Here is a 20,871-nt window from a genome sequence, read left to right as displayed (position 1 = left end):
TTCATGCTTGACACATACCACGTTACACAGAAATGGAAACGTACAAACACAAACAACAACACTTAAAGCTAAAACATAAATTAAACAAAAGGAGAAATAATGTGAGCTCTAAAAAGAATACCATGCTTTGAAAACGTGGGGCAATTCAACTGTTTTGTGACTTTTGCTTCCTAAACTAATAACCTGAATCCATCTCTAATGGCTGTGTGTCTGACTAGTGTGTATATATGTGAGCGTTGTGTATATGTTGTGTTCTTTTGGCTAACAAGCTGACTAAAGCTATTCAATTTTAGAAAAGATGTACAGAAAAATAACTTTTTTCTTTATTAATCCCCTCTTTGGCCTGAGGAAACACCTGCTTTGTACTTAAAGAACAACATATTAGAGGATTTTCCAGTTAACTGTACATCTATGAAGCATAAGTTAAGTTTGAAGGATTATGTAAACGTTTTCTAAACTGTCACGCATCTGAGTGATTGCTTGTTTTCCCAGGCTGGGAGAAGAGATCAGTTTTAGATTCAAAGCCACGAGTATCCTTAACATCTCATATCTCTTCTATTCAGATTGTCGACTGAACAAATACTTTCTGTTTACACTTTTAAGCACTCGACAAGCAAACATATAACCATCAGATGCGCAAAAAAAGTCTATGCACAAACACGGCTGAATATGAAGTTCGCTAATCTGAAGTGCACACAAACACTAAACGCTGAAATCCCTAAACTTTGATGCCAAAGCACAAAGCTGCGGTGTTAGAGATGGTCGGTTAATGACCAAATGTGAGGTATGGCACAAGCAAGAGAGGGTGAGTGCAAATCTAAAAACATAAAATAATAATAATAATAAAATAGAAAGCATGCTGCCTTTTGTTGGAAAGCAAAAATTTGGGTTAACCATGGCTTACTTTTAATGTTCTTTTTCTCCTGCAAAGAAAGAATAGGATATAATCACTGCTCGGTTTCTTCACAGTGTAATGCTATGCAAGTCTAATCAATTTAGAAAGAAATAAAAAGTATAAGACAAAAGCAAAGAAGCCTAATGTGTTGCAGTTATCTGAGAATCATTTATTTACATGGCATGTTTGCAAAAAAAGTCAGTTTTACAGAGCCCATGCTCATAATCCATTAGAACTCTGTTTATAATTATTTACAGTCTAGCAAAACAATTAGATAAATGCATCTGTCACACAACAAAGCATTTAATGTATTATAATGACAGTTCAATCTACATTTATAATAATGTAATTAATTTATAGTACATTATTGATATATATATATATATATATATATATATATATATATATATATATATATATATATATATATATATATATATATATATATATATATATACATGTTATAACATGCTATATACTGATTTATAAATATTAATTAGTCGATCTAATAAAACTTTTTCATTTGAAGGGCCAAAAACCAAATCATTATTATTCGTGGGCCACAGATTAACATATCAAACTATTTTACATTAAAATTGCCATGGCTAATTTCCTAATTCATTTTATAATATTAAAAAATAAACAGAAAACATGACTTTGAATTATATTAACTAACGCAGTATAACCTTTTAAGGATAACTTACAATAAAACATTAACAGTCACATTTAGAACACAGTGGAGTTCAAATGCTGAATAAACTAAGCAGAAGATGCCTTTGCCAAGTCTCTGCATCTCTAAATCTGATTAATTTACACCATTTACATTGAAACATTTAATTTCAGATAGCTTTTTTGTAGCTTAACAATAAAACAAACAACTAAAAGGTTATGGTAAATTTCAAATGACAATCTCTAAACCATTCTCAGATGGCATGGCGGGTCAAATCAAAGGTTACTGTGACCAACTTTGGCCCGTCTTTGGTCAAATTTGACAAAACTGAATCTGTTAATGAGTTTTTGTAACTATAACATAACACAGTCTTAACATTAGAGACTGGATCTTTATAAATACATTCATGAAGGGCTAATTATTACTTATAATTAACTTATTTTGTGTTAGGAACATGGGTAACACTTTATAAAAACTACACAATATAAATCGTCTATTAGGCATTAGCAAATAGAGGATTTATTATCTGTTAAGCATTAACTTTACATTAATAGATGTTAGTAGGCAGTTTATAACTGCAGATACAAATGTTCTATTCCTGACATAAGCACATTTAAAATGTGCTTAATTGTACACTACTTTCATACTTTGTTACTGTTGTTGTTTATTTTTTCATGACTAAATTAAGTATTGTTTTATTTACAAATCATTTGTTTTTAAGAGTAGTTGGGAGTTTTAAGATAATTCAAAATGAGTTATTAAATGATTAATAAACTATTCAAATCAACATCGATATATTATTATTCAGGCATATACTAATAATTTGTATGTTAATAAATGCTTTATCAACTCAACTTCATCCAATTTTGTGACCTATTCTAAAATGAGGACTATTTATGCTTTGTAAATCCCTAATAAATAATAATTAAAGGCTTAGTATCGAATGAACATTAAATCTTTGCAATTTTATCTAAAAAATTAATTATTGAAAAGTTTAAGCTTTGCCGAATAGACCATTTTAAGGGGTGTAAAGAATAACAATTGTCCCAACGTACTTTCAGTTTTACATTTTTAAATTTCTATACTTTCTGAGAATCTGAAAAGCGACACATAATGATAAATAGTGTTATGACAGCTGTTTTAACTGTAATTTAGGATTGAATTGCCTTCTGTAACAGTTATGAACTAGATTGATAGCAAGCAATAAATGTTCATGGGCCAATGACATGACCACATTGAAATAGTCTATAACAGAAGTGCCTTTATTTGTCATTTATAAGGGATTAATAAACCATGCATCATCCTTACTAGATTAGGTCACAAAAAAGTGGATGAAGTTGAGTTAATAAAGCATTTATTAACATAGAAATTAACTATTAATATATGTCTGAATAATAAGATATATACATGTTAATATGATTTTTTTTTATCATGTACTTACATTCTGAATAATTTTCAAAAACCAGCAACTTCTCTCAAATAACTGGTTTGTAAATGATGCAATACTTAATTTAGTCATGAAAAAAATAATGGTAACAATTTATTTTGATAGTCCACTTGAGTATTAGACTGCTAAATATCTGTTGATACTGATGCTTCAACATACATTATCCTAACCCTAACAGTCTACTTATAATCTAATGAGAATTAGTTGCAATGTAACTTAAATTCAACAAAAGGATCATTACAATAGTGACCAAAATAAGAAAGAACAAAGTATGAAAATACAATCAAGCACACACATGTGCCTATAAGTCAAGAATGGAGCATTTGTATCTGCAGTTATAAACTGCTTACTAACATCTGTTAATGTGGAGTTAATGTCTAACAAATAATGAATTAACTATTTACTAATGCTTAAAAAATGATTCATAGTGTGTATTAAAGTGCTATTATAGGTGTAGAAATGCAGATACATGAAGATATAAATATAGATGTATCTGCCATTTATAATACATTATAGGTTTTGTTGTCATTATACACTCTCAGAAATAAAGGTATGCAAGCTGTCACTGGGGTGGTACCTTTTCAAAAGGTGCGAATTTGTACTTTAAAGGTCCATATTAATATCTCAAGGCTACATATTAGTACCTAAAAAGGTACAAAAGTGTTCCTCTTAAATTGTTTAGGTACTAATATATACTTTTGAGGTACCAATATGAACCCTTTAAGTACAAATGTGTACCTTTTGAAAAGGTATCACCCCAGTGACAGCTTGCGTACTTTTATTTCTGAGAGTAGATACATTTATATAACTGTCAGGCTTGATTATAAATACTTCTAAACAGAACTATAATTCATTATGAGCATGGGATTTATAGAAAGGGTTACTAAAAGTCTTCTACGGGGCACCATACAACGATATTCATTGACAGAATGATCAAAATTGAGAGTGAGAAAAGAAACAAGCACATCTATACAAGAACTACAAACATGACGCTCTACAAACTTACATTATTAAGCCATTCAATTTCAAGAAATCAGTGCTGTGAAAATAATAGAGTGCTTTAAATGGCGTTCTTCAGTCACCGATTACAAAACATTTACATGTATACTTCCTCAGACTGTCTCTCTATAGTGTTAGTTGCCACAAACCAATATAGCATCCTTGTCTGGTTACAGCCTCTCACTGGCCTTAAGCAAACCCCCAAATACATCCTTCTGACCTCAAGGTCTGTCTATAATGCCTGCAGAGCTGCTCTTGCCTTTAGCGGTGGTCAATGCGGTGTGGTTGCGTTGTGGGCAAGTAAGGGTTAGTTGGGCCTGACTTAGACTCCTGACCGCAGAAAGAGTTCACTGGTGCTTCCTGTGTGCTTTTATGAGGCTGGATTATTGCCCAGTGTCTAGAGAGAGGTGTGAATGTACGTTCTGCCCACAAAGCTCTGTCATGCACCAATGAACGCTCAGTCAAGCGACAATACCTCAATAGCACTAATAACAAAGATGAGTGTAGGCTCCGATCTGCAGAACGTCGATATGCCAGCGCAATGTTAATGCTTCAGACAGGGATTACAAAATGGCTGGATAAATCTTATATGACAGTTAATGTGTTCAAAGAGGCATTAAGGATTGTAACAGGTTATTCACATACACAACTGTCAAGAGAACGTCAGCACTCATCTCTTTAAAACATTGGCTTGAGTCTTTGTAAGAAAGTAAGGGGGGGGGGGGGGGGAAATCTGATGTAATTTGAAAGCTGTATGACTTTCTTCCATCTATCAAACACAATGAGAGAGATAGAGAGAGAGAGAGAGAGAGAGAGAAGAAAAAAAGTGCTGGTTGCTCTCTAAGCCATGCAGTTGTAAAGCGGCTTCAAGCAAAAACTTCAGAAAATTATCATAAACAGTGGTTTATTCTAGGGATGCACCTATATGGGTTTTTTGGCCGATATCGATAACCGATAACTCTTAAGATATAGCGGCCGATAACCGATATATTAGCTGATAAATATAAATATTTCATTCATTCATTCATTTTCTTTTCGGCTTAGTCCCTTTATTAATCCAGGATCACCACAGCGGAATGAACCACCAACTTACCCAGCACATATTTTACGCAGCGGATGCCCTATAAATATTTCAAAAATGCATTATTTTTATACAGTGAACTATTCTATGTTTACACATGCAATTTTTTTCCTGAGGCGATTTAACCTAAAATACACTATGACACTATCAAACATATCTAAAACTATAAGGAAAATGATCACTTACTAAGTTATTAACGCACAGCAAGACCACACAAAAAAGGACAGACTTTAAAGGAATAAACAATATTAGGAAAGCTCCATTATAGTGCACTGGACAAGTCTGAACAAGTTCAACCCATGCATGGGTGAAGCAGTTCTGTTAAATTATGTAATCTATCGGGTTAATGATATCGGTCTAATTTTGATATCGGACCCATAATGATAACATTAAAAATAGCATTTATCGTCCGATATCGATATGGCCGCCGTCATATCGTGCATCCCTAGTTTAGTCATATTTGTGAAATTATTATTCAGACTTTTGCGATTTGGTTCAAGTCGTTCATTAAAAAAAATAAATAAAAATTGGCTCCTTTCATTGGATGCAAGTTAAGCTAGACATTTAGGTTCAATCCCAAGTCTATTTTAGTACCCCTACTCCTTCCCCTTGGCCCTTGAAAAATACTGTGAAGGGAAAGGGCTTCAAAATGTTCCCCTAAGAAATGGGACAGCACTTGCACATGTCATCATATGTTATCGCGATCCTTTTCTTCATATGAGATCAGATGATGGCGACTGCTGTAGTTATTCGAGCTGCGTTTTTTTTTGGTATTCATCTTCAGGAAATCACTGAAGGCAATGATATCATGTTATAACGATATAATGTGGCAATAAGATCGTAACTGTACTGTGTATTTACACCTTGGCCATTTTCATCTATGTAAACACACGAAAACAACATTAACATTATACCAGACACTGTAAAAAGGTCATTCCCAGCCACTTGACTTTTCTTTCAGGGTATTCAAGTTTTATGCAGCAGATGCCCTTCCAGCCGCAACCCAGTATTGGGAAACACCAGTACTTATACTAGGGGTGGTAGCCGGATTTGAAAAACATTTTACCCAAAGTGCATGAATAGTTAACTATATGTGACAAACAAAACATAATTCGATTTTTTTAGCACAATTTTAAATTTTTATCTGTTTAAACTTTTTCTTTTTAATGGGTTAAAGTTAATAAAAGACTGTTGAAATAAATTTAAAAATCGACTATTTATGCTAATCTGGAGGCATGTGCACCCACTGACTAGTAAAATCTGCTTCTTTCTATGTCTCATTCAATGTCAGGTTGCTTTTGCATGACATTTTGTACAGTATTGCCAAAGCATTTTAAATGTATAAAATATGTAACATTGACATCATCAAATTAATATACTATACAGCAAATGACAAATAAATGACAGAAAAAAATGAATAAAAGCAGACAATATGTCTAAAAATTTTATAATTACAAGAATAAAACGTGTAGATTATTAAGACCAATGAGTTGATAAGCCATTCCTAATGGTGTACTTATTTTCTGCAGCCAATTTAGATGTCATTTTGTCCTCTCCGAGTGTTTAGTAAAGTTTTTCTAAGTCGTTTAGATTAAAGAATTACTTATTTAATGTCTCTCTCGTGGCTGTGCGTATAAAATTAAAGACAGCTTAGAAAAGCAAAACCCAATCCCAGACATTTTAGTAGATTTAGAAACCCTGGCTGGACACAAAAGGTTGCGGGTCTCTGTAGGTCTGTAGAGCACATGAGACCGAGGCTGCGTCCGAAACTGCATACTTCAATACTATATAGTACGCTTAAATCAGTATGTGAGCCGAGTAGTATGTCCGAATTCATAGAATTTGAAAATCAGTATGCGAGAAGTACCTGGATGACTTACTACTTCCAGTGAGATTCTGAAGTGCGCATCCCATAAACGCTGTGCTATCCCATGATGTCCTGCGAGAGAATTCATGAATGGGAGTGATGCGACGCAACTGATGCAGGTAGGTCATGTGACCAAAACAAAATGGCGCATGTAGTACGTCCGAATTCCATTCAGCACGTTTAAATTCAAATGCAGTACCTACTGAGTAGTAGATAGTTTCGTTCGGAGCCCTAGTCTGTGCGTTGACAGTGTGCAAACAGAACAAGCAGTATAAAATGGGTAAAGGAGAGTAGATTTTCCACTACTTAATGGCTCCGGATGTTTATATTAGGCGGGGGGAAAAAAAGTGTAAAAAGTTGATAATAATAATAGTAAAAAAACGTGTCACTCAATACTTGGGCGGCCGTTAATATACCTGGACGGCCCACCCAAGTAAAGTCTATGTGTGGAAAGCACTGACACACTCACATACACCATGGCCAATTTAGTTTATTCAATTCACCTACTGTATACCGCATGTCTTTGGACTATGGGGGAAACCAGACATACAAACATACAAACAGAAAAACCAACTAATCCAGCCGGGCCTTGAAACAGCGACCTTCTTGCTGTGAGGAGACAGTGACAGGAGAGAGATGCATATTTGGAATAATAAGCCAATACTACTAATAATGATGATGATGAAAATAATTACATTGCTCTTTCTTTCTTTCTTTCTTTCTTTCTTTCTTTCTTTTTCTTTCTTTCTTTCTTTCTTTCTTTCTTTCTTTCTTTCTTTCATTAAACAAAACTAATTTTACATCTGGACTCCCATCAGCCCATAATTGTGTCCACATAGACCTCCAAGTTCAGCCAAATTTCTTTGTTCAGTTGATGAACATTTCCTGCCGTCAGACCACTAGCACATTTCCACGGCTTTACAACTCCTATGCCTGGCTCTCAGACCGCTTAGGCCCCTCAAGGCCGTACATTGGCTTTTCATCTATCGCTTACTACGCCATCTTCAGCGACTGTTTCCTCCAGTGAAAAACAACAAAAGGAGCGGCATGCGTGAGAGCGCTACTTCATTAGCGCTCCTCACACCGCTGCCATACAGCCTGTTACTGGAGGCTACGCTTCTGTTTTTACCATTCCATCTCTGTAACATTTTTATACACCGAAATTTCACAAAAAAAGTACTCATTGAAAGCTCACAATGAACAGTTGGTTACGGTTTTACTTCAGCATGAAAAATGCTTTAAAAATGAGCCTTGAATGTCAAAGATGGATGAATTTATTTATAGAATTATGTATTTATTTACATTAGATAGTTTTGTCTGGGATTCATTCTTCTTGTGTGCTCATTCAAGTCAACTATGACTAGTATTCTAACATTCATTCATTCATTTTTCTTCAGCTTAGTCCCTTTATTCCTCAGAAGTCGCCATGGCGGAATGAACCGCCAACTTATCTAGCATATGTTCTGCACAGCCGATGTCCTTCCAGCTGAAATCCTGTACTGGGAATACACTCCTGTACCCATACACTCTCACATTCCCACACATACACTACAGCCAATTTAGTTTAGCGCATGTGTTTGGACTGTGGGGGAAACCGGAGCACCAGAAGGTAACCCACACCAACACCAACACGGGAAGTACATGCAAACTCCACAGAGAAATGCCAACTGACCCTGACGGGGCTCAAACCAGCAACCTTCGTGCCGTGAAGCGACTGTGCTAACCACTAAGCCACCGTGCCACCCTTTAATATTCTAAGCGTAGAATATTAAGTAGTTTTCTTTTTAGTGTTTGTTCTTTTTTCCCCAAGCCCTTTTTTTACATATAAGCTCAAATTCTGGATTCTTTTTCCCCATCCACTCTCGCTTGTGCTCCTATTTTAAGCTCTGTTCTTAGAACAGTTTTGTCCAGTAATCTCATTGCCAATGGAAAAGAACACTGTCTGATTTTAGGCTGCAGTTAATGCAATATAACAGCATGTAATTGTGATTTGCACAATCTCTGTCTCTCTTCCATCTCATTATAGAGGTAAGATGGAGACCATTTAAAATGTCATTCAAAGACGCACTCTGAAGCAGTAATAATTCAAAGCATTTAGATGAGGGCAGACACAGGTCAAACATGCATTGAGATGAATTCAATCATTGCTAGAATGACTCTGCCTCCACCTTGTTTCATTTAAATGAACATCTTACAAGAGTGAATAAGTCAGACTGAAATCTGCTGATCCATTTTTATTCATCTCTCTCTGTGTCTCTTGAGTTCTTTTTTCGAAATGTTTGAATAGATGCAATAAAAAGGGATTTTGCCTGACTTGTATGCATTAGATGCAAAATATTAAACCAAGGGGCATCTCAGCCTTTTCTCAAAACTGCACAACCGGTCAAAACTTTGGGGTCAGTAGGATTATCTATTTCATCAAAAATACAGTACACATTGTAAATACTGAAATGTTATTGCACTATAAAATAACTGTTCAAAAGTAGTCTATCAATTAATTGAATCATTTATTCCAGTGATTTTAAAGATGTATTTTCAGCTTCATTACTTCAGTCTTCAGAGTCACATAATCCTTCTGAAAATCACTTTAATATTAATTATTATTATTATTATTATTATTATTATTATTATAAATGGTTATATTAATAAAAGCAATACTGACTGGAATAATAATTGTATTTGAAACTACATGCAATAAGAAATCAGTTACTTAAAATTGTAATCAATATTTAACAATTTCACATTTTTATTTTTATTTATTTATTAATTTTTACAATAAATAAATGCTGCCTTGATGAACAAAATTAGAAAAAAAAAAAAAAAACTTCCAAAAATTTTGAACGGTAGTGTATACTTTCTGATTGAATTTGTGTTCAAAAGAGGTACACTTTATCTGGACTTCACCGGCTCTTCTATATTTTGCACTGTTTGTCCTTCCACTGGTTTTTAAAGACCTTGCATCTTAGATCCTTTTGTTGTTGCTATTTCAGAGATCGTGACAAAAGTAGTAGCTGTAGTTTTTAATAACTATTTGCAAGTACATGTCAACTTACACCAACTTCATCTCTAACCCCAACCTAACAGTCTACTTATAATCTAATGAGAATTAGTTGGCATGTAGATGTGTATACACTGTTTGAGGCGTCTTCTCCTGATTGTGCCAAAAATAACTTAAATTACACTTTTAGTTTTTATCATAAAGATAAGAGCAACACATCAATCGAATCTGTTAGGTGTCTACTTTTTTGTGTACACTCACAATAACAACAAAAATGTGTGCTTTTACAAAATAATGAGGTAACACTTTATAATAACTACACACTATAAATCATTTATTAAGCATTAGCAAATAGTTAATTCATTATTTGTTAAGCATTAACTCTACATTAATAAGCGTTAGTAAGCAGTTTATAACTGCAGCTACAATGCTCTATTCTTGACTTACAAACATATTTATAATGTGCTTAATACTTGTACTTTCATACTTTGCTAATGATTTATTTTCCATTACTAAATTAAGTATTGCATTATTTACAAACCAGTTGTATTTAAAGTAGTTGAGGGTTTTTAGGATCATTCAGAATGAGTTAGTAAATGATTAATAAACTATTGAAATCAACGTTTATATGTCTTATTTATTCAGGCATATACTAATAGTTAACTAATATGTTAATAAATGCTTTATTAACTCAACTTCATCTAGTTTTGTGACCTAATCTAAAGTGAGGACTAATTATGCTTCATAAATCCCTTATAAATGACAAATAAAGGCTCAGTTAAATTCTAAACAGGAAAATTGACATTATTCATTCATTTTCATTTAAAGATACACAAATAAACTTCAAATGAAAAATAAATCTTTGCAACCTTATCTAAAATAAAATAACTGTACAGTTTAAACATTGCATCTTATTATATTGTTAAATTATTATATTGTTGTTGTTGTTTTATGCCGTATTTTGACACTCCTGTTATTTGCCATAGTTTAAACTTTACAGTAATTTTATTTTTTAGAAAAGATTGCAAAGATTATTGTTCATTTGATTCTGAGCCTTTATTTGTCATTTATAAGGGTTTTATAAAGCATAAATAGTCCTCACTTTAGATTAGGTCACAAAATTGCGTGAAGTTGAGTTAATAAAGCATTTGTTAACATATTAGTTAACTATTAGTATATGCCTGAATAATAAGATGTATAAACGTTGATTTCAATAGTTTAATAATCATTTACTAACTCATTCTGAATGATCCTAAAAACCCTCAACTACTCTTAAATACAACTGGTTTGTAAATAATGCAATACTTAATTTAGTAATGAAAAATAAATCATTAACTAAGTATGAAAATACAATTATTAAGCACATTATATAGGTGCTTATAAGTCAAGAATACAGCATTTATAGCTGCAGTTATAAACTGCTTACTAACATTTATTAATGTAGAGTTAATGCTTAACAAATAATGAATTCACTAGATGCTAATGCTTAATAAATGATTTATAGTGTGTAGTTATTATAAAGTGTTACCAATAATGAAAATAAACAGTATAGGCATTCTTTCTTCTCTCTCTCCGCGAACAGTTTTTAGAAATGTGTCACTAAGGGCCTACTCACACTATGCTATCCGAACCGTGCTCAGGCCCGTTTCCCGGATCATTTGAGAAATGTGAGTGCTCTGAATCGGGCCAGGTACGGTTCACTTGGCCGGCCCTGGCTCGTTTGGAAGAGGTGTGCCAGAACGCACTACGACAGTTTGTGTTCAGAATGATTATTAAATCCATAAAAGTCACGTCTCGTCTTCAGTTTCGGGCACGAGACGTAACTTTTACGGGACTGTTTCATATGGATTTATTAATCATTCTGAACACAAACTGTCGTAGTTTATTAATGACGCAAACCCCTCACTGCACGGCAGCTGCACCTTCAGCAAACCTCCTAATTCCTCAGCAAACCTCCTAATTCCTGCAGCACTTTCTAATTGTTTATGAGCGTCAAAAGTCGCGGATCTGTTCGGCAAAATATTAGACTGCGTGTCACAGCATATCAAACGACCAAAACAATAAACTAAAGAAAGCTCCATTGTGCTGAGCGAGAGCGCTTACTGAACAGCGCATCATCAATGACGTAAGCGTGTCCAGGCCCAAATGTAATGTGAGTGCGGGCCGTCGGGATAGACGGGAAGGGGGACAAGCGTGCTTTGGCCCGGTTTAAGGCAACTGTACATAGTGTGAGTATGCCCTAAAATGCACGGAAGCTCACTGAAAACAAAACACACAGGCATGAGACATACAACTATAGAAAACTTGAAGTGTCTACTTTTAAATGCAGCGAGTGCATGTTGAAAAGAAACATTGTTTGATAAAGTATTCAGTATGAAACTAACACTATGTCTAGTTTCTCAGTTTGAGCTCATTATTTTCGGTCACTGTTTTGTAAATGAAAAATAAATGTTGCATTTGGACACATGGATTCCACCACTCACAACAGCGAGCAAACATCTATGGTCCTATAGGGAATTTCTTCCTTTCACATCCCCATCTGAAATCCCCAAGCCTTTAAATTTGACCCCAAGTCACTTTTTTTAAGTCTGAAAAGTGAAGCTTTTGGAAACAGCAAACAAAAGGGGCCATACTCGCTCCTCTATCCCGGGGCAAAGCGTCGGTCGCTGGACTATAGAGTTGCCGGAAACGCATGCGGCTCTGTTGCACGCTAACTGTCACTCCGTATAGTGGGCTTTTCTGCCGACGGGGGCTCAGAGTATAATGCCTGCCATTTTCCACAGCCAGTCCTTTTGAATAACTCAAAAGAAACATCCACTCTTCTCCGACGGAGGGTTTGAAAACGAGAGATCAGGGGAATGGCGGGAGGGGTGGTGGGGGGGGAACGGAAGATATGGCTCTCAGAGCTATTCTGTGAGTTAATTACGTGTGGACAAAAGTGGATTCCCTGGCGCAGTTGGAGCTCTGCTGTTGTGAGGCTGGTGGCAGGGTTCTGGAAAGCTGTAAGTGGGCCAGAGGCTCAGCTAATTGACAGGGATATGAGGATTTTGTAATCTATGTGTTTGGGTGTGTGCACGTGTGTGTATTTTGTCCTGCTGTTTAAGGCTTAATGCCTTGGTTTTCTAGAGCGCACGAATGTGCTTGCGCGTGAGAGCATTAGTCGTCCTTCTATATTTTTAGCGCTCTGCGTGTGCATGTGTTTTCATCTTCTGCAAGTTAAGCCTCGTCCCTTAGAGGCCAGCTGAACTACAGGCTGCTCTTTTGCTCTCTGTTTTCCGGATGGGAGGCCCTGCCAAAACATAACTGCCAGCCAGAACTGCTGACCCCTCTGTCCAATCTCTGTGTGTGTCTGTGAGAGAGAGCGAGATGAGGGTAGCGGGCGCTACAAATTCTCAGCACAATCCACAAGATTAGCCAATAGATATATGGCATTTGCTGAAGGGCGTCTGCAACATGCGTTCAACGCAGTGTCAGTGTTATGCAATCTCACAAACACAAAGAGAAACAATTCTGTCTTAATTTAATCATCTTCATTTATATGCAAATATGTATGATTTTTTTTTTTTCTGTCAAACACACAAAAAAAAAATATTCATTGGATTTGCAATTTTTTTTTTTTTAAATCAAAGAATTCATGTGGGCTTCATTTAAACAATGAAATTAAGTTGAACATTACTAAATTTAATTTGTTTGTTTAAATTCAGCCCATATAAATAGTTTGTAATCAGTTACCTTAACAAATTTTAGTAATTCCAATCAATCTTTTTTTTTTTTCGGTGGACAAAATTATACATCTTAGGGAATGTGTGTGTTTTTAACCATACAGTGGAAATCATTGAGGGTTCAATCCTTAAAATCAGGTTAAGTAAATAATGACACCTTTTTTTCTTTTGGGGAAAAAATTATTGATATAATAAATAACACTTTATCTTAGACTGATGGCATTGCAATGTACAGTAGGAGGATGTTCGCAGTGAAGGTGCCAGAAATACAAAACACAGGAAAGTTGCATGAACACTGCTGGAAAAATGATATCTGCCAACTTGGCAGCGGCATACGCTACTGTTCAAATCTTTGCGGCAAACATGTTCAAAAGACATTAATACTTTTATTCAAGGGCATTTTAAACTGATGAAAACATGAAGATAAGCATGAAAATAGATATGTTTCAAACAAACACTGTTCTTTTGATTGTTATATTTACCAAAAAATCCTTAAAAGAAGTAATGCAAACTTTCAAAAACACAAACCCAAAATCATAAAGGCAATGCAACCCACATCTTTCAGTTTAAGTCTACCTAATAATATTTACAGTGCTCAGCATACATAAGTACACCCCCCACAAATATCTCATTTAAATTAATAGTGTCTGTAGGATGATTTACTATATTATATTTGTGCATATACATTACATTAGTCAGTACTGAAGCCAAATCTGGAGCTTATCTACCAAAATCTTTGCAATATTTTACATGAATATAAATGTATTATCTTTACATTTTTAAAGATGATATATATATATATATATATATATATATATATATATATATATATATATATATATATATATATATATATATATATATATATATATATATATATATATTATTTTATTAATTATTATTTTAGCAAAATATGTTTAATCGTTTTTTTTTTCAAATACACCAATATATAGAGTACCCATAGAAATGGATAAAAATATTTATTTTCATAATGGGGTGTACTCATTTTTGCTGAGCACGGTATATAATTTAAGTGCAATTTAAATTGACATGAAAAGCTTCAAGCAGAATGTATGGGAGTGGGTTTTATGAGGCAAACAGGGGAGAAAAAGGAGAGCAAGCACCTCTCAGTGCCCCATATTGACTTTGACTGAAAAGCGATAGGTAGAATATGTGGAAATTAAGGATTTGCATATTTAAAGAGTGTCTTTTTCAAACTTAAAATACACATATTTCTACATTGAAGGAACAGAAAAGTCATCGTGCACTGGAGTGTTTGAATGCTGTGACAATCCGCAGATGGATCAGCTGATAGGCACGAATTTCAAACTCTTGTCAGTGAATCAAGTGTCTTGCAAACCGATGATCATTACAGCCAATCACAAACATATCACACAACGCCCAATCAGCAGTCTTTAAGAATCCAATCAACAGTATTCAAAAATAAAATAAGCAGATGCTACTATCATAGTTTTTTTTTTTCAAACTTGTTCCAAAGTTGGTCCTTCTGACAACACTACTAGTTCTGTGATCCATCTTGACCGAATGATGCAGGAGCAGCTCTTCTCATCGAATAAGAAAACTCATTCTTATGAATACTAATTAGACACCAAATGCATCATCAAAGTACAACCCAGAAGATGAACCCACAAGTTGAAATTACTAGGGAAAAGCTCAGAATTATCCAGTTGTTCCCTACAATTACAGCTAACAGATGCTTATGTTATCCTAATTGATGTTCAACACACAAATCTGTTAAAATCTCAGAAAATTTAGTTGAGGGTTTCATGACTCCTCAACAAGCTCAGTCTGAGCAATAGCAACATCAACTGTGAACAAAACAAAAATATGATTCAACCACAAGAAACATCTTTCTTTCTATCAGTTGCTCTGGCAGCTCCTCAGCCCTGTAGCATTATGGGCAAAATGTCAACTTGTTTCACCTATCAGAATCTCAGCAGATGCAGTTCATCATACTTGTATTGTTTGCCTATTGTGTCACGGAGTCTTGCTGACATTTTGCTTTTCTGCGTGCTGTGCAGTAAGGAAATACACATATAGAAACACAATCCTTCCATTTCTATGCAACAATAGCAATGTCTGTACTTCTGTTAATGCTCCAGTGTGTGTCTCCTGCATCTATATATCTACTGTAATCAGCCTCACACGCTTTCTCTTAGTGAGATTAAAACCTCTCTTTAACACGTCTGTCCTAATGGTGCATCACGAGTTTCATATTTTCATTAGGAGGCATCTGCACAAGCTTGTTTTTTTTTCACCCACCAGACACTACTGAAAAAGCTGAGGGAAAAGAAAAATGAGAGAGACTGTTCTTTTCTTCTCAGTTAGTGCTGTCCATTTGATTCAATAACGCTGGACTGTCCTTGTAGACTCATTAGGCTGCTGATCTAATGTTCTCCCTGTCACTTTCTCTATTTCTTTGCACACTGTGGACATCTAGACTACAGCCATCACATCTATCAGCAAACATCACCTTTATGTGACCCAATAAAGTGTATGGACACTTACAGTAAGTAACAAGTAATACCAAACAGTGCAATATTCTAAAGTATCTCAAGCCTTTCGAGCATTCGTGTTTTAGATTAGTTTTAGCTTCATTTATCAGTTTGTTCATTTGAATTATTCATCCATTCATTTTATTTTTAGCTTAGTCCCTTTATTAATCATTGGTCGCCACAGCGGAATGAACCACTAACGTATCCAGCATATGTTTTACACAGCGGATATCCTTCCAGCCACAACCCAATTCTGGGAAACACCAATACACTCTTGCATTTGCACATATACACTACACTGTAAAAAAATATGTGATCAGTTAGTCCTGACAGCATATGTTTTTAGTTCATTGTAACTCATTAAACTAAGTTTATCGTGTTCTAACTTAATTTTATAAGTTGCACAAGCTGTTTTAAGTAAGCTTTACATAATATAAGTTTAATGGACTCATAAGGTTAATTTGATTTAGCTTAAACAATTTAAGGCAACCAGGATTTTTTTTAACAATGTACAGCCAATTTAGACCATTCAGTTCACCTATAGCACATGTCTTTGGCCTGTGGGGGAAACTGGAGCACCCAGAGAAAACCCACGCCAATATGGGGAGAACATGCAAACATCACACAGAAATGGCAACAGATCCAGCGACCTTCTTGCTGTGCTACCGACTGAGCCACTCTGACGCCCTTATTTGAATTAACTAATTAAAAAATATATATATGAATATAAATATAAATATATATATAGATATAGATAAATATATATATAAGTGATATATTTTCAGGGTTGGTGTTTGATATGACATTACAAAAAACATATAATAAGAAATAATATAATAATAAATGTAATAAACTGCCAGTTTTTTATTTTTTTTACAGACTTATTTCTTCTATTATATTATTTCAAACTACTAAAATGTCAATAAATGTCACTTTGTTAAACTGTAGAGTTGAATTTTAAACATCAAAAGTTGACAGAGCAGAAATCAAAGTCTCATAATGCAATTCACAACCGTCAATAAACAGAAAACACTTGTGATTCAAAAAATATTAAAACAGTTAATTAACAGATATCTTTTATATATATATATATATATATATATATATATATATATATATATATATATATATATATATATATATATATATATATATATGTAGGATAGACTTGTACAATACTGAAATTAAAATACAAAAATAGAGAAAGTATGTTCCATCTTATGAAAGCATTGCGTTATGAACAACTACGTTCATATTACTATTTTTTTAAACCATTGAAATATTAAGTTATTAAATATTAGGTCAAAAGAATTTGGATAAAACAAGTTAGACAATCTACATTTTATTTGCTACGTTTAAACATGGCATTTCATCATTGTTTGTGTGTTTAAAATACAAACGCTTTCTAAAAATGTAGAAAAAAAAGATAAAGGGGCTCAAGGAATGATAGCTTAAACAACGGATTGGTTAATTGATGTTTGTTTGGAGTATTATAATAGATATATGAAAAAAAATAATAATAATTAAGAGATCAGTAGAAGATTCAGTTTTTCTCACTGAAAAAATAAACAATGCTTTTCTCACTTAGATTTTATCTTGTGTCCACATATGAATAGTTAAAATGCAAAAACCTCTAAGTGCCGCCTAAAATTTCCATCAAAATTGAAACTTTTTCTTAGCCTGCTTTGTTTATGTTGAGATATTTCACTTTAAAGACCAGGAAAAAGACTTATTTTTTGCCATAAAAGTGATATTACTGAACATACACACAGGAGCCTGATTAAAATGCTAATTTTAGAGGAAAATGTCAGATGGCATTTAGAGGTTTTTGCACTAAAAAACTAAAAAATATTAGGTTAAACTTTCTATAACTCAAACATTTAATTGAAATCTAATTAACTTATTACAATAACTTAAAGCAACATTAAAAACTGTTGTCTTAACTTTTAGTCATCATATTTCTTACAGTGTAGTTTACAAAATAAAACCTAAATTCGGTTTTATGCAAACACAAAACTATAAATCCCACACATATCTATCACAAACCAAACATTTTAACAATTTGTTGCTGTCAAAACTTTGCGTGACATCTTCATATTTATTAAAATGTGTTAAACTCCAAACATTTTTGGGCCCGTCTGACCTAAAGCACACACATGCTGATAGGCAAACAGAATAATTTAGTTAGCAATAGTAACTTTTTAGCACTTTCCCTTGGAAATCCCCAGCAAACTGACAGCATAAGGACCTGTAATAGCATTAGGCGAGGTAACAGCTCACGAGGGCTTTCGCTGAGTTAACGTGATGGTGGAGCTGGAGCAGGACTGAGGGCCGCTGTTGACCTGGTTTGCTTCAGTAGCCTCAGTGTTTGAGCTGCATCTGCTTTCAGCGGTGCTGCATCAGTGAACCAGGACAACAGAGCGTACAGTAACACAACAGCAGGAGAAGAAGCATGTCAGACATGGTGCAATGAGGTGCGCTGGAGTGATGTGTGTATTTATTTCCTGTTGTTTTTTCCCCACTTATGTCTCTTTCTCTATCTCTAATCCGACTCAGCACGGCGCACATGGTTCGCATCTGAATTTTGATTTTGTATTCACATATGAAATAAAATAATAATAATAAAAAAACTTGCTGTTTAATATCGCAAATGTTTCTCTAAGACGGCTTTTTTATTTTTTAAATATTCCCAAATGATGTTTAACAGAGCAAGGACATTTTCACTGTATGTCTGATAATATTTTTTCCTCTGGAGAAAGTCTTATTTGTTTTATTTCGGTTAGAATAACCAAATTTGTTTTTTACTTAAAAAAAAATATAATAATAAATAAATAAAATTGTATTCGATAGTCTACAGAACAAACCATCATTATGCAATAACTTGCCTAATTACCCTAACTTGCCTAGTTAACCTCTTTAAATGTCACTTTAAGCTGTATAGAAGTGTCTTGAAAATATGTAGTCAAATATTATTTACTGTCATCATGGCAAAGATAAAATGAATCAGTTATTAGAGATGAGTTATTAAAACTATTATGTTTAGAACTGTGATGAAAAAATACTCTCTCCGTTAAACAGAAATTGGGGGAAAATAAATAGGGGGCTAATAATTCAGGGAGGCTAAAGGGGGGCTTATAATTCTGACTTCAACTGTTTAAATGTGTGTATATATATATATATATATATATATATATATATATATATATATATATATATATATATATATATACAGTTGAGGTCAGAATTATTAGCCCCCCTTTGAATTTTATTTTATTTTTAAAATATTTCTTAAATGATGTTCAACAGAGCAAGGAAATGTTTACAATATGTCTGATAATGTTTTTCTTTTCCTCTGGAGAAAGTTTTATTTGTTTTTTTTGCCAAAAATAAAACCAGTTTTTAATAAAAAAAAAAACATTTTAAGGTCAAAATTATTAGCCCCTATCAGCTATCTTTTTTTCCCGACTGTCTACAGAACAAACCATCGTTATAAAATAACTTGCCTAATTACCCTAACCTGAGTAGTTAACCTAGTTAAGCCTTTAAATGTCACTTTAAGCTGTACAGAAGTGTCTTGAAAAATACCTATTAAAATATTATTTACTGTCATCATGGCAAAGATGAAATAAATTAGTTGTTAGAAATAAGTTATTAATACTATTTTGTTTAGAAATGTGTTGAAAAAAATCTTCTCTCTGTTAAACAGAGATTGGGGAAAAAAATAAACAGGGGGGCTAATAACTCTGACTTCAACTGTATATATATATATATATATATATATATATATATATATATATATATATATATATATATATATATATATATATATATATATATATATATATATATATAAATATGTTTACTTGCGGAAAAGAGCTTAATACTCTTATTAATATTAAAATACTCCTATTAATATTAAAGTGTGTTTAAGATCCTTCAAGGTAATAAAACGTTAGATTGTAATATTGTTTTAAGAAAAAAATTACTCTTTAAAAATACTTTAGAATACACTACTTTATTCTCCATATCTAAAACAGTTTAACTAATGATAGTTTAATTAATTTTAATATAATATAATATAATATAATATAATATAATATAATATAATATAATATAATATAATATAATATAATATAATTAAATATAATATAGTGTAATATAATAAAATATAGTATTATGTCGTATTTTATTTTATAATATATAATATTATATTATATACTATATTAAAAAACATAATAATAATAACAATAATAATACATATAATTTATCAATGAATGCTTTATATCTCTTAATTATGAATATTTATATGTGAAACTCTCTCTGTCTGCAAACTCCAAAGTAACATTTATGTCATTTCAGTCATTTGTTTGTTCCATTGTTTGTACGTGGATTCATCATTTCAAAATACAGATTTAGATCTGACCTACACGCACAAAAACAAATTGACCAAATTCCAGCAAAACTCCCGACAAATCCTCAGCAGTGTTGAATAGGTATAGGTGGCCCCTTATGGTGCTTAAAAACACTCGGGGAAATAATTAGTCTAGCGTTAGAGCTCTCCAGCTATGATTAATTGAGGAGAGATTAACTAGCATAATTTCATTCTGCCGACTATCTCACTGCCAATTACCTAATGCCCTCTCCTTCTCTCAGCATCTCTCTCTCTTTCTCATCAG

At 33.3% G+C, this 20,871-nt stretch overlaps 1 protein-coding gene across 4 annotated transcripts in view; it reads right to left on the bottom strand.

Annotated features, from left to right (window-relative positions):
* pcdh7b (protocadherin 7b) overlaps nt 1-20,871 on the bottom strand; it is a 253,173-nt gene that overhangs the window by 5,059 nt on the left and 227,243 nt on the right. The window contains exon 3 of one of the 4 annotated variants that reach the window (XM_056462284.1): nt 905-923. The exons of the other annotated variants lie outside the window; for them this stretch is intronic. Coding sequence (XP_056318259.1) covers nt 907-923 — 17 coding nt within the window. The 3' untranslated portion in view covers nt 905-906. The remainder of the gene's footprint in view (nt 1-904; nt 924-20,871) is intronic. 4 annotated transcript variants of the gene reach the window in all.

Source organism: Danio aesculapii, chromosome 7 (genome assembly GCF_903798145.1).
Source record: "Danio aesculapii chromosome 7, fDanAes4.1, whole genome shotgun sequence".
Taxonomy (NCBI): Eukaryota; Metazoa; Chordata; class Actinopteri; order Cypriniformes; family Danionidae; genus Danio; species Danio aesculapii.
This window is presented reverse-complemented; position numbering and strand designations above follow the sequence as displayed.